At 40.0% G+C, this 15,616-nt stretch overlaps 1 protein-coding gene across 1 annotated transcript; it reads left to right on the plus strand.

Moving 5' to 3' along the window:
* The first annotated feature begins 5,342 nt into the window (after positions 1 to 5,342).
* On the plus strand, positions 5,343 to 15,190 carry LOC149011933 (SKP1-like protein 1A). Its single transcript, XM_089164175.1, has 2 exons — positions 5,343 to 5,951; positions 13,959 to 15,190. The coding sequence occupies exons 1-2, from the start codon at positions 5,514 to 5,516 to the stop codon at positions 14,133 to 14,135; spliced, it is 615 nt and encodes a 204-aa protein (XP_089020301.1). The 5' UTR covers positions 5,343 to 5,513; the 3' UTR covers positions 14,136 to 15,190.
* Positions 15,191 to 15,616: the final 426 nt, after the last annotated feature.

Below are 15,616 nucleotides of genomic sequence, written 5' to 3' on the forward strand. Positions count from 1 at the left end.
TTGTCCATGTAGAAGAAGTTTGGAACAGCTTTGAGATTCTTTTTATTTGGTCAAGAGAGAGAGCTCAAAGAAGGGTTAAAAATTGGGATTTTGCTTGGGAGCAGTGCCTACGTGGCACTGCTCCAAGCAGCCAATGGTAGGATTTTAATTTTGATGTGTAGATTAAATCTCCACTGTCTATTATGAGCATTTGCATTAAATACCAACTTAAGTGAGACTAAATCGGTTTTTTCAACTGACCCAAACGGTTCAAACAACTCAAACCTATGCTAATATACCAAACCAACCATTGGAGAGATGCAATGCGTCTTCAACCTTAGATGAGAAGAGCTTGGGTTAAAGAGAGAGAGAAAGAAGAAGAAACGATGAAAATTAAATTGTTTCTCTTAGAATAGGCACAGGAGAAGCAGCCTCAAGCCTCTCAACATGAATAAACTGATCCAGTTGAATCTTATCACTAAGGATCAAATCGTCGTGTTCATCTGGTAGAGATACATAGGTAGCATGAGAAGAATTTGATACTTTGAGATAAAACCCTTGATTTGGGAAGAGCTCTCCTCCTGTAAGTGTAGGAACAATACTAACAAGCTTAAGCAGTGACAATCTATACTCCCCTGCAACCTTCACATTTGTATTCATAAGCGGTAAAAGCTTCAAGAGAACACCAGGGACCAAACTCGCCATTACCAAACCTTAGATTACGCATCACTCTCCAAAAGCCAAATGGGGAATAATCTCCATGGTTATGAGCGTGATCAAGACGACAAAATCCTATGAGCTCTACATAGAAACAATTAATGAAATACTATACTAACCGATCTTAAACACATGGAATTTAAGAAAGAGTAAAAAGCACCCAATGCCCAAATCGAAGAAAGAGTAAAAGGCACCCAATACCCTAATCCAATAATAAAAACCTCGCAATTTGAATAGAGCTTGTGAAGGCCAAGAGCTGAAAAGATGAAAACCTAGAGAATGGAACGATTGAACTTCAGTAACCCAGATTGGAAAGTTGCTTTTGTTAGTTCTCTAAAAATATTTGAAACAGTATACTCCAAATACTCAACAGAGAAATCCCAGAACGAGATGGAACTTGGTAGTTCAGATTTTAATAAATGTACGCGCAGCAGCTGAAAATCTCTGGAGCAAAACAGAAGGTCCATGTGCGAGAATAGCAAGAGGAGCAGGAGGGTTGTTGGCAAAATAGATTAAAAAGTGAACTCTATAATTGCTTCAAGACTAAATGCTTCATTGAAAAAGAGCTATAATTATTAACTACAAACCCATAGACAGGCATATTCAAGAAACGATCCCTTCCCGCCTTGCTCTTCTTCTTCTCCTCCTCTTTGAAACTACAAGAAATTAAAATTGTAGATGGGTGTTCAGATTTCAGAATCAGAACAGAGCTTGCATGAATCCAAGAATCTGCTTCATTTTCTTCTTATTCTTTCTCTCTCTTTGTAACCTAGGCCCTTCTCTTCTAAGCCCACTTCTCTCTCTCTCCAAAGCAGATTCTTTCAATCTACCCACATCTTCAGCATTTTGAAGTGGGTTCTCTGTTTGTTGTAGCTCTCCGAAGGTTGAAGACGCATGCATCTCTGCATCTCTGCAATGGTTGGTTTGGTCTATTAGCATAGGTTTGAGTTGCTTGAACCGTTTGGGTCAGTTGAGAAAACCGGTTTAGTCTCACTTAAGTTGGTATTTAATACACATGTTCATAATGGACAGTGGAGATTTAATCTACACATGAAGATTAAAATCTTACCGTTGGCTGCTTGGAGCAGTGCCACGTAGGCACTGCTCCCAAGCAAAATCCTAAAAATTGAAACCCCACGCATTGTGTGGCACATCTTGGGGTGGGCGGTGGTTTCCAGCAAGGTGGGACCAGTGGATGAAGGAATACTCCACCTAATGAAAGGGTATTTTAGTATTTGTACTTGTAATTTTAATGGGAGGGTATTTGGTCGTTTAATATTAAAAATGAAAGAGTCAGTTAAAATTGATATTATAAGAATTGCTTGAATTTTTTTATTTTTTTTCGAAAGTGATCTATTCATTAGAATTAGAAGGGGGGAACAAAAGCCTGGCTCAAGCGCAAGCATGACTTGAAGCCAAGGGGAGCTCACAGGCCAACAACACCTGGAACCAAGAGAGAGGCCATGCAGGGCCAAAGAGTCCGCAACTATATCAATAGAGCGAGGGATAAAGGAGAATACAACCATGAGAGGCGGAACAACAAGAGCCAAAATATCAGCCACCATAGGAGCCACGGCCAGAGGAACACCAAAGCCATCATTAAGAGCTCGAATGGCCACAATATTGTCCGACTCAATAATAATTCTATGAAAACCGGCTTCCAAAGCACTCGGGAGTCCTTCTTTGATCCCATCAAGTTCACCAATCAAACTGGTAGACATATGAGCATTTTCTTTGAAATTGCAAATAAGATGTCTTTGTTATTATTCCTTCCAATGAAACCAATACCACCATGAGATGCAGAATCCAAATACGCTGCATACGAGTTGACCTTTACCCAGCCTTCAACAGGTGAAGACCACACCATAGGTGGAGGGATGGACGCTGGAGCTGGGGAGAGCGCCAAATCAAAGAGAATTCAAAGTACACAATATGAGCCTTTGAGAGTATCTCCAATGGAGATGAGTCAACTCCACCAAATATGAAATTGTTTCGGGCAAGCCAGATAGACCAAATGATGAAAGAGGCCCGATTGAACTGTTCTAAAGCAAGTCTCTTATCTCTTATGTTGAACTTACACCAATCAGAGAGCCAATCAACTAAATATGATTTCGAATCCGGGTTTAACACTTGAGAGAAATGAGAGCCAAACCAAACAGCCTTGGCATATGGGCAATCAAAGAACAAGTGGTTGATAGATTCTGGAGCATTACCACAGCGAGAGCATGTTACGTCAATAGGGACCTGTCTTCTATAGAGAGTAATAGCTGTAGGAAGGCCATTCGCACACATTCTCCACAGAAAAAAAACTTAATTTTTGGCAATGTTGAAGGAGTTCCAGATCAACTTCCACACGGATGAAGAGAATCTCTAGTGAGAATGATGAGTAGAGGAAGATGGCTGATTTCTAATCAACTCTTGTTGACCATTATACAGCTTCTGGTAATTACTTTTGACCGAATGTAAGCCAGTTGAAGAAGGACCCCAAACTTGGATATCATAACCTCTTATCCTTGCCGGTCGAATTTTAGCAATAGAAGCTACATCTTAAGCTCTAAAGAGGGTTAGAAGAAGAGGAAAATTCCACCTGCCTTCACCATCCAGTAGCTCCTGGACCATGGAGATTGGGCAATTATGAGGTTTTTCTGAAATGAAATGGTAGTTTGGATTTTCAAGGATCCAAGCATCCTTCCAAATGTGAATAGAAGCTCCATCATCTATGTTCCAGATTAAGCCATTGGCAAGCACATCTCTGCCAACTAACAAGCTTCTCCATATATGAGATGGCCTGTGACCTGAAGTAGCACCCAGAAAATTGGATCTAGGGAAGTAGATGGCTTTAATAATCTGAAGCCGCCATAGATTAGGTTCAGCCCACAATTTTCATGCTAGTTTAGACAGGAGAGCTTTGTTATGGAGAGCAGAATTTTTAAAACCAAGTCCACCATATAGCTTTGATTGGCACAATCTATCCCAAGAGATCCAATGGATCTTTCTACCAAGAGAGTTATCACCCCAAAAGAAAGGAGCAGAAGCTTTCCTGATAATATCATGATGTTTTTTGAGGAAGTAGTAGATGAAGCTCAGCATAATTAGAAATAGTGGAGGAAACCGAGTTGATCAAAATTGATTTTCCAGCATATGTAAGAAAGTTTCCTTTCCAACCTGCAATACTAGAATGCACTTTGTCATACAATTCATGTAAAAAATCAGTTTTTTGTGATGGGTAATCCATCGGAAGACCAAGGTATTTTTTCGGAATAGATCCTAGCTGCATTTTTAAGATTTTTGCAAACCATCTCCTCCACCAACTAGGTGTGCTAGGACTAAAGTAAAGAGAGGATTTAGTTCGGTTGATTTGTTGAACCGAACCCTTGCAAAACCAATCCAAACATTCCTTTAATCCATGGATTTACTATATTGAAAATTTCACATAATAAGACTATGTCATAGCAAATAGTAGATATGATAATCTAGGAGCTCTATTTTTAATGTTGATTCCGCAAACCAATCCTTCAGCTGAAGCATGATCTAACAAATGGCATAACACCATAGAGCAAAGGTTGAAAATAGCTAGGGATAAAGGGTCACCCTGTCAGATGCCCCTACAAGGAGATCTAGAACCCTGCAAGTTCCGTTAATGAGGAGGGTGAATGAAACTGATTTGATGCTGGCTATAATGAGATCAACCCAATGAGTGTGGAAGCCTAACTGAAGCAACACTTGATGAATAAAATGCCATTCTAGACGGTCATACGCCTTTTGAATATTCACTTTAGCTGCCAAGAAGTGGGTCTTACCTTTTTAATAATAATTGCTTGAATAAGGAAATGAAAATTTGATATTTTGAATTTTTGTTTATTATTGACATCACCAATAATCACAATTTTAACAGTAAAGGTGCATTTGTAATTAATTTGTTTTCAAGAGTGGTAGATATAATTATTGTAAATTGAGAGAGTCTATATGTAGTTTCCCCTATATTAAAATGACCCACATGTAAAAACCTCAATAATAATGTATTACCCAAAATACCCTTCCATTAGGTGGAGAATTCCTTCACCCACCACACCCTATGGGAAACCACCGCCTACCCCAAGATGTGGATCTGGTTTTGTTATTAGTTTATCGATCATGTTGTCGAAGTCCTACGCACGAAAGAAAAGAAAAATGTTGCAGTCGAAGTCCTGCCTACGAAAGAAAAGAAAAATGATGCGGTCGATGAAGGTGATTCTCAAGAGCTCTGATGGAGAGTCCTTTGTTGTTGATGAGGTTGTTGGCCTTGAGTCATAGACTATTAAACAGATGATCAAAGACTATTGTGCGGACAGCGGGATCCTGTTGCCTAAGGCAATCAGTAAGATCTTGTTGAAGGTGATCGAATACGGTAAGAAAGCATGTAGTGAAGGCTAAGGGAAACAAAATTAATCCCAATTAATATTGTTTATTGGTGACATCACCAAATAAAAGTGCATTTGTAATTCATTGTTTTTTAAGAAATAGTAAATATAATTATTGCAAATTCAAGGGTTTATATATAAATTATCCTATGTCAAGGGACTCGCACGTAAAAAAAACTCAATAATAAAGTATTACTCAAAATGAAAGGGAATATGAATAGGGGCTGCGGCCTCGTTCTTGTACAAAATTTTGGCGCGCTTATTATCGGTTCTTGAGTTTTGATTCTCTTTCCTTTTCCTAGGTGTCTTTGGGGGTCTGATTTTGTTCTCAGTTTATCGATCATGTCGTCGAAGTTTTTCGTTTTGGCAATGAAAAAGATCATATCGTCGAAGTCCTGCGCACGAGAGAAAAGATAAATGATGCGGTCGAAGTCCTGCTCGCGAAAGAAAAGAAAAATTATGTGGTCGAAGAAGGTGATTCTCAAGAGCTCTGATGGCGAGTCCTTCGTTGTTGACGAGGCTGTTGCCCTTGAATCACAGACTATTAAACAGATGATGAAAGACTATTGTGCGGACGACGGGATCCCGTTGCCTAAGGCTACCAGTAAGATCTTGTCGAAGGTGATCGAATACTGTAAGAAGCATATAGAGTCTCCCAAAAGCGACGATCGTACAGCCGATGAGGAACTCAGGACTTGGGATGCCGAGTTTGTTAAGGTTGACATGGACACACTGGTGGATCTCGCCATGGTAGAGTCTCCCAAAAGCGACGATCGTACAGCCGATGAGGAACTCAGGACTTGGGATGCCGAGTTTGTTAAGGTTGACATGGACTCACTGGTGGATCTCGGCATGGTAAGGGTTTCTTCTCTCAATTCTATCTGTTTTTGGGTTATTATTTTCTGATAAGTATAATAACTTAATTGTCACTTAGGGTTTCTGAATCTTTTCGGCGATTCTTCTCTGTTTACATTCTACCTTGGCCCTTGATTGTTATGCATATCTGATTTTCTGAATGAACTAGGTTCTCCATATCAGGGATTTGTGTATGATTCAAATCCTATTCTATCGGAATCTGTCTTTGTGGTGGGTTATCCACTTCTGGCGATGTTGTTGACGTGATCACTTAATGATTTAGGAGTTAGAAATAGTTCGTTCGTGACATTACTTGTATCGTTTCAAGAGGAATGCTTAGTGACGTACACTACTATTTTAAGCGAACTATTTTAATCACGTATCTTTTAGGACTACTATCTTAAGCGAACTATTTTAATCACTCCATCATTTAGGAGTTAGAAATAGCTCGCTTAAAATAGTAGTCCTTAAGGGTACGGGAACTATTAAAATAGTAGTCCTATTCCTGGTATCGTTTCAAGAGAAATACTCTTTCTGTGTGTATGGTTAGTGTTGCTTAAATTTGTTCCCTTCGAGAAAAGCTTCAAACATCCTTCTTTCACACTAGTGCAGAAGGCTGCCCTTTTTGCCTCCATTGTTCTACTGAGCTGCAGAATTGTGTTATGTGATGTACTACTCTTGATGGGATACTGAGGTGTAGTGTAGGTGATGGAACCACGGATCTAGAGTTAGAGATAAGTTGTAATTTTCCTAGAATGTGGCTGCCTAAGAAATTCCAGCCAAGAGTAGAGGGGTTTTTGGGGGATTTTTCTACCTTCCGAGCCTGTTGAATATGAAAATTCAGATCTGAATTCTGTCAAAGATTGAAATTCAGATTTGAATGTTGAATTCAAACTCAGAATTAGGCTTTAGAGTGGATTCGGCCAGTGGGGTTTTTGGACTTTGTCTTGCTGGTTGTGTTGGTTTTGGACTAGGTTTCTCGGTTTTTGAAGAGTTGAGTGGTTTTGGGTAATCTGATAAGGGTTTTTGGAGTTCTAAGAATTCTGCAGAATTCCAGGGTTGAAGTAGACTTGCAGAAATTTTCAGATTAGTGAGAGGTTGGTTGAATGGTGCAAATAACGTTGGTTTGTATTCCAGGGTTAGCTGCAATCCTAGGAGGGGACAAAAGGGTTCAAGAGCGGCTGGGGAGTTGGTTTAATCAAGGGAGGATCCTGCTGCTATCATGGGGACAGGTAGAAGGGTGGAAGACTTGCGGCTGCTAAGGGAAGGGGGAAGGGTTAATTGCAATGGGTGGGGGTGTTTCTAGGGCTAGACAAGAGGGGTGAGGGCCTGGGGATGCTACAGTCGAGAGGGGGAGGACTGCAAGGGTTGCATGGGCTAAGGGGAGGGTAGGGATGATGGAAGCATAGATCTAGGGTTAAGGGTAAATATGTAATTTCCCTTGAATGTGGTTGCCCAGGAGTTTCCAGCAAAGGTGTGGTAGGTATTCTGGGGTTTCTTGAAGTGTCTGGGTCTGCTGGATATGAAACTCAAAGCTGAACTTTGTTGAAAGATGAAATTCAGATTTGACTTCCAAGTGCTACTGGGATTAGGTTAGGGTCAGGGTTTTGGGGACTAGGCTGCTGGGTCTGCGGATTAGAACTACTGTAGTTGTTATTTTGTAGTCCAGAAACTGTCTAGAGGTGTAGGGCTAAAGTAGGGCTGTTTGAGATATTTCTACAATTTCTGAAATTTTGCAGATTCTACTCCACGGAGAAGATGAATTGCAGGTTTTTCAGAAGTCTAGAAATAGGCTGATTAGGGGGAACTGAGGTTAGGACTAGGTTATAGGCTTAAGGGTGACCAAAAGGGAAGGAAGAGGGTTCAGTTGGGGGATGGGAATCTGGCTTTCCTATTAGGGTTAGGACTGAGGATGTCGGGAGGAAGGAGGAGATGGGGGAAGGCTACAACTGCAAGGGAGGGCTAGGATTGGGCTGAGGCTGAAGGGGAGAGTTGGGAGGTAACTTGCGATGGGGTTGGGGTGGGTTCAGGGCCACAGTGGGGGAGAAGCTGAGATAGGTGCGTGGGTCAAGGGGAAGGGGATGGCTTTTATTTACTTGGAGAGTGTTGGAATGCTGTTAATTGCACACGATTTGAAGATTGCTTGAAATTGCTGTAGTTGAAGAAGACACAGAAATTCTGAAACTTTAACTCTCAACCAAGGCCTATCCAATGAAGGAGATCCTGGTCCTTAAAACAATTCAATTAATTCATCAAAACTGCTATTGAATTAAAAAATAACGCTATCTATACCCCGACAAGTGGACTTTGACACCCAACTCGAACTCTTGAATTTGAGGAAATAATTCAAATATAACTTCTAATAGATAGGATCCCTTTTTTGGATAAGGATCCTTATGTAGGACTACTTAGGACTCTTTTAAACTTAACTCAAAAGTAACTTATTAAAACAAACTCAAAACTGTCTCAACCTAAAAAACTTGGAACTCCAAATTGCAAACTCTAAGTTGGAATTAAATCCAACTCTTCAAATTGGGGCAAATTGCCCAAATTATCTCCCTAGAGGGTTTCTGCCTGGAGGCCTTTTTGAGCCCGCTTGAGGGTCCCACTTGCTGGTTTGATTGGGGAAGCATTTTCTGTTCACATCAAGGGAAGAGTTGTGGACAGAGAGGGGAGGGGCTGGGATGGGGTTGGGGATGCTTTGACTGACTTGATCACGTAAAGATGGCTAAGGCTGTTGTTGAAGACTCGGGATTTGCTGGAAACTTGAAGAAGATGAAGAATTCTAGCTCAAACCCTCGACCGAGGCCCACCCAATAGGAGTCCTGAATCCTCAACTCTACTGTTTTATCAATCTTCAAAATTGAATAATACAAAGCAAGAGAAGGCTATTTATAGCTTGAAACAAGTGACTTTGACTCAAACTGGGATCTCGTTTGTTAATGAGATTTAGTTATCACTCAAACTGGACTCTTATCTAAACGTAAAAGGAAATCAAATTACTACGGGATCTCAACCCATAGATGGGGATCTCACATTGCAAGTTATCTTTATTAGTAGATGCTAATTAGATGACTTAAACACAAGCAACCAACTTAACATCGAATTGGACCTCTTCAAAACACAACTTCAACCCACGATAGAAGACTCAAAACAAATCCTAAACAAACTCAAACTGACTCGACAAAACTCTGAAATAAACTCCAAATTAAATTCAGGATTAAATTAAGGGCTAAAATGCCCAAAATACTCCTCCTGTAGGGTTCAGCCACTTCATGGAGGCTCCTTAGATCTTTTGGGGCCCCGCTTAGGGTTTTGGCCAGGGGGTTTTTGTGTTCACGTCAATAGGTTATAGATTTCTACTATGGTTTTCGGGGAGATTCTTGGTTCATATCAGTTTTTCTTCCATTAGTTATTGTATCCACAGTCTGACCAGGTTGGCATTTTGGAATTTCTATTTTGATCTTATGCATACCAATAAAATGCATCGCATTGTGCTAGGATAGCACATGCTAATTAGATGACTTGAACACAAGCAACCAACTTAACGACTAATTGGACTTCTTCAAAACACAACTTCAACTCATGATAGAAGACTCAAACAAATCCATAACAAACTCAAACTGACTTGACAAAATTTCGAAATAAACTCTAAATTAAATTAAGGCTGGAATGCCCAAAATACTCCTCCTGTAGGGTTCAGCCACTTCATGGAGGCTCCTTAGATCCTTCTTGGGGCTGCGCTTAGGATTTCGGCCAGGGGGTTTTTGTGTTCGCATCAATAGGTTATAGATTTCTACTATGGTTCTCGTGAGATTCTTGGTTCATATCAATTTTTCTTCCTTTCATTATTGTATCCACAATCTGACGAGGTTGGCATTTTGGAATTTCTAACTTAGTCTTATGCATACCAAAAAAAATGCATGGCAGTGTACTAGGCTTCCAGAAATGTAGTGATGCAGTGGCCTTGGCCTGGATGGATTGACATGATCCACTTCAGAAACCCTGACCAAGGGCTGGTCCCAGGCCAGGTTTCTTGTGTGTAAAAGGCTGGGTTTAGTAATATTATTAATATCTAGCTATGTATCTGTGGCAGGCCTTCTTGGCTTTGCATTATGTAGGGCCTCGGAGGGGAAAATGTTGCAGCCTTGACCCTTGTTTTGCTGGGAGCCTTTTCTGATTTTTGAACCTGCAATCAGCAGGTTCCAATGGCACACGGTTAAACCATTCTGCCAAGGTCTGAATGTGCAACGAGAACTTCAGCTCTGTGTATCATTTATGTTTGGGAGTTTAAATCAAATGAAGCACTATGCCGTGTGCTGCCATTCTTAACACCCATGGTATTAATATTTCATCTATAACTGTCTTTTGCCTAGGATTCTTCTTCTATTTCCCCCCCCCGATTCTACTACATTCAAAGATCATATTTGCTTGTTTTTTCAAGCCCCCCCCCCCCCCCACCACAAAAAAAAAGAAAAAGTTATTGCTGAAATATGTGCTGAGGCACTTTTGTTTTTTTTTTCTTTCATCCCCGTAAGCCACTGTTCTATCCAGAGTTCATTCCCTTGTGTTTTTTTCCCTCTGTTGCATTCTATTCTGATTTATGGTGCTTATATTGCAAGACTTTAAACTGGTGTGATGCATTTATTTTCTATTTTCTTCTGTTGTATCGTCAATAAAAACACCGTAGGGTTAGTTGGCAAGTTGATGTTCTTTAAATTGCTGTTCTCACTGAGGGAACCCAAATGCTATTTTTTTCTTCTGGTCTTCTCCCCTCCCTCCCCGGTCCCTGCCCAACCAAACAACCCCCCCCCCCCCCCCCAAGGAAAGAAAAAAAAGGCACCGTGTGGGTAAAGTTTTCCTTTTCCTTTTGTTATTTCTGTCATCAAGTTTGCCGGACTATTTGAAAGTCATAGAAATTGACACAATTGTTTTGGTGTTATTTATCTAGAATTGTGTCGATAAACTAATGTTTTGAACGTCCACATACGGATTAGTATACAATTCCTTAAATATTTAATTAGCATATTTCCTTAATGCTTAGAAAATATAGTATATTGTTTCCTAGGCAGAGCTTTCTGGTGCACTAGAGGAGGAGAGAACTAAAGGGTGCTTATGTGCATGTCTTAATGGGACTCCTAGAATATGGTGGGAGATCATTTTTGAGCTCTTTCAATGGGGTAGCAGTGAAGTGAGCGTAATGGGGGTGAAGGAAACTCCTTGGCCGAGGGTAACCTCTTTGACTGTGTTTCTTAATCTTCATGACTGTAATTTGAGTTTTAGAATATGGGAGTTGTGCACAGGTTCATGTGGTGATATCATATTGGCTGTATCTCGTAATACATATGAGTATTGCATGGGATACTCTGTTGATGCTGTCAGCTGCATCAAACATACTAAGTGCAATAAGGTTCGAAATTCCATTATTTGCGAATGTTTAAGTTATATTTGTCCAGTACCGCTGATACAAAATCATAAAACTTTGTCACCCATTCCGAATTCTGCACTGTCTAACCATGCTTTTTATAGGAGTCCTTGAACCATATTAGAGGTTGGACTAACAATAGTGTGTGTCCTATTACTGTTGGATGATATTACTTGTTAACTTTGATAACTTTGTCTCAATATCATGTTTTTAATTTGTACAGGCGGCCAACTACTTAAAAATCAAGAGCCTACTAGACCTGGTGTCTCAGGCTATCGGGGATATGATCAGGGGCAAAACTGTAGAAGAGTTGCGTGAGATGTTCCACATTAAGGACAGTGGTTTTACTCCAGAGGAGGAGTAAGAGAGAAGGAAGCAGTTCCTGTGGGCCTTTGAATAAATATGTCAATGAGATTTCAGCATACGAATGAAAGGGGTTTTATTGTGGGTGATTCTTTAGGAAAGACATCGCCTAGTACAATACTGTTGGTGGTCATTGGTTTTCACCCTATGCCTTGGTCAACCAAGCATAACCCCTACTGGAATTTGAGGAAATAATTCAAATACAACTCCTAATAGATAGGATCCCTTTTTTAGATTAGGATCCTTATCTAGGACTACTTAGGACTCTCTAAACTTAACTCAAAAGTAACTTATTTAAAAAAAACTTGAAACTCCAAATTGCAAACTCTAAGTTGGAATTAAATCCAACTCTCCAAATTGGGGCAAATTGCCCAAATTATCTCCCAAGAGGGTTTAGGCCAGGAGGCCTTTTTGAGCCCTCTTGAGGGTCCCACTTGCTGGTTTGATTGGGGAAGCATTTTCTGTTCACATCAAGGGAAGAGTTGCGGACAGAGAGGGATGGGATGGGGTGGGGATGCTCTGACTGACTTGATCACTTAAAAAAGATGGCTAAGGCTGTTGTTGAAGACTCGGAATTTGCTGGAAAGTTGAAGAAGATGAAGAATTCTGGCTCAAACCATCCACCGAGGCCCTACCCAATAGGAGTCCTCAATCCTCAACTCTACAGTTTTATCAATCTTCAAAAGAATCAAAACTGAATTATACAAAGCAAGAGAAGGCTATTTATAGCTTGAAACAAGTGACTTTGACTCAAACTGGGATCTCGTTTGTTAATGAGATCTATTTATCACTCAAACTGGACTCTTATCTAAACGTAAAAGGGAATCAAATTATTATGGGATCTCAAACCCTTAGATAGGGATCTCACATTGTAAGTTATCTTTATTAGTAGATGCTAATTAGATGACTTAAACACAAGCAACCAACTTAACATCAAATTGGACTTCTTCAAAACACAACTTCAACCCACGAGAGAAGACTCAAAACAAATCTATAACAAACTCAAACTGACTTGACAAAATTCTGAAATAAACTCGGGCTGGAATGCCCAAAATACTCCTCTTGTAGGGTTCAGCCACTTCATGGAGGCTCCTTAGATCCTTCTTGGGGCTGCGCTTAGGATTTCGGCTAGGGGGTTTTTGTGTTCACATCAATAGGTATAGGTTATAGATTTCTACTATTATGGTTCTCGGTGAGATTCTTGGTTCATATCAATTTTTCTTCCTTTCATTATTGTATCCACAATCTGACGAGGTTAGCATTTTGGAATTTCTTAGTCTTGTGCATACCAAAAAAATTGCATCGCAGTGTACTTGGCCTGGATGGACTGACATGATCCACTTCAGAAACCCTGACCAAGGATCCCAGGCCAGATTTATTGTCTGTAAAAGGCTGGGTTTAGTAATATTATTAATATCTAGCTACGTATATGTGGCAGGCCTTCTTGACTTTGCATTATGTAGCGCCTCAGAGGGGAAAATGTTGCAGCCTTGACCCTAGTTTTTGTGTTATTTACCTAGAATTGTGTCGATAAACTAATGTTTTGGACGTCCACATATGGATTAGTATACAATTCCTTAAATAATTAGCATATTTCCTTAATGCTTAGAAAATATAGTATATTGTTTCCTAGGTAGAGCTTTCTGGTGCACTAGAGGAGGAAAGAACTAAAGAGTGCTTATGTGCATGTCTTGATAGGAATCCTAGAATATGGTGGGAGATCATTTTTGAGCTCTTTCAATGGGGTAGGGGTGAAGTGAGCGTAATGGTGGTGAAGGAAACTCCTTGGCAGAGGAGGGTTAACTCTTTCACTGTGTTTCTTAATCTCCATGACGGAAATTTGAGTTTTAGAATATGGGAGTTGTGCACAGGTGAATTCAGGTGTTGATGTCATATTGTCTGTATTGCGTAATACAACAGAGTATTGCATGGGATACTCTGTTGATGCTGTCAGTTGCATCAAACAGACTTAAGTGCAATAAAGTTCGAAATTCCATTATTTGCGTATATTTAAGTTATATTTGTCCTGTGCCGCTGATACAAAATCATAAAACTCTGTTACCCATTCCAAATTCTGCACTGTCTAACCATGCTTTTTATGGGAGTCCTTGAACCATATTAGAGGTTGGACTAACAATGGTGTGTTCAATTACTGTTGGATGATATTACTAGTTAACTTTGATAACTTCTTCTCAATATCATGTTTGTAATTTGTACAGGCGACCAACTACTTAAAAATCGAGAGCCTACAGGACCTGCTGTCTCAGGCTATCGCGGGTATGATGAAGGGCAAAACTGTAGAAGAGTTGCGTGAGATGTTCCACATTAAGGACGGTGGTTTTACTCCAGAGGAGGAGGAACAGATAAGGAGGAACTTCCAGTGGGCCTTCGAATAAATTTGTCAAAGAGGTTTCAGCATGTGAATGAAAGGGGTTTTATTGTGTGTTTTAACTGCTGCTTTGCTAGTGTGGTGTCTCACATGCGCACATCATCTTCTTCCATTTCATCGATTACCGTAGTTGAGAAAATTTTCATCTTAAGCCCATTCCTTCTCGCGAAGTCCCGAGGTACAGTCTGCAATTAAAGCTATATCAATTACACCCATTTCACATTTCTCATTTCTAGGCAAAAACCAATGACCACCAACAGTCAGGTGATTTTAAAAGACGTATCGTCTTGTATCGAGTATTGTATCGTTTTGGTTAATGTATTTTTGTGTAATTTAATAGAGAAACGTATCGAGATGTATCGTATCGGTCAGTAACGTATGGTATCGTGGGATACTTTAAACCTTGACTGTTGGTGGTCATTGGTTTTTATCTAGAAATGAGAAATGTGAATTGGGTGTAATTGATTTAGTTTTAATTGCAGACTGTACCTTGGGACTTCATGAGAAGGAATGGGGCTTAAGGTGAAAATTTTCTCAACTACAGTAATCGATGAAATGGAAGAAGATGGTGTTCGCTTATGAGACACCACACTCGCAAAGCAGTTACCTTAAGTGGTCATTGGTCAACCAAGCATAACCCTTATTGCACGTCATGCTCTTACGCTCTTTATGTAAATGTTCCTTCATTTATTATTTTGTTTTTTCAATTTGATTCCCGTTTAGTTATTCTTTTTATGTAACGTGATTTTTGCTGCATCTGATAAGGTTCCGTCCTCCAAGATGCACGGATGTGGGTGCTTTAAAACTTTTCTGGGTGGGCTTGGGTTTGGTACTGGGAATTTTATTTACACAACTGCCAGCTAGCAGCAGAAGTTGAGATTTTGCCATGTATGTTAGAACTGATTTAAGGGTTGTGATAGAAGATGAGGGGTATTATATAAGTACAAGTATTTATTTTTACATAGAAGATTTGATGTTTTTGAATTTATAAATGAAGATTTACACGACTCAACCTTGGGCTTTGGAGGTGAAGAGATTGACGCAAACGTATCATCATTCTTTGTCACCACCCTCATTGTAAAAAACTGGCAAAGATGAAAACTTGGAGCCTGAATCGTTTTATTTTTGAAATATGGAATCATAATCAAATGAAGAAGTTGCACCTACATGAATTTGCCATCGACCATCAAACTTGGGAGGTCCACAGAACACATCGTTTAAACTCCCAAAACTTTCAGAATTTTGTATTTTTTGATCCCTAGTGGAACCAAATAGTCCATCATGTTTGTCAAGGAAAGACCCACTAGCAGAATTCGAAGTCCAATCCCAAAATTTTGGTTTCCATTGCTGCTAAGGCTGGCAGAACCCTTTGATGCCAACACGGGAGCCAATTCTCTATGGTATATACCCAAAGTCCCTGGCCAACAAACTGTCCATGTTTCCTCAATTTAAAACTTTCCAGCTCTAGGAGTAATTGAGCTAGAATGA

Source organism: Hakea prostrata, chromosome 7, assembly GCF_041222555.1.
Source record: "Hakea prostrata isolate BN-2017 chromosome 7, UWA_Hpros_2, whole genome shotgun sequence".
Classification (NCBI taxonomy): domain Eukaryota; kingdom Viridiplantae; phylum Streptophyta; class Magnoliopsida; order Proteales; family Proteaceae; genus Hakea; species Hakea prostrata.

Bases quoted from the DNA above. Each gene is read 5' to 3' on its own strand.
- LOC149011933 (XM_089164175.1), top strand. From the start codon at position 5,514: ATGATGCGGTCGAAGTCCTGCTCGCGAAAGAAAAGAAAAATTATGTGG. The intron at 5,952-13,958 runs GTAAGGGTTTCT...TAATTTGTACAG, and splicing joins CACTGGTGGATCTCGGCATG to GCGACCAACTACTTAAAAAT.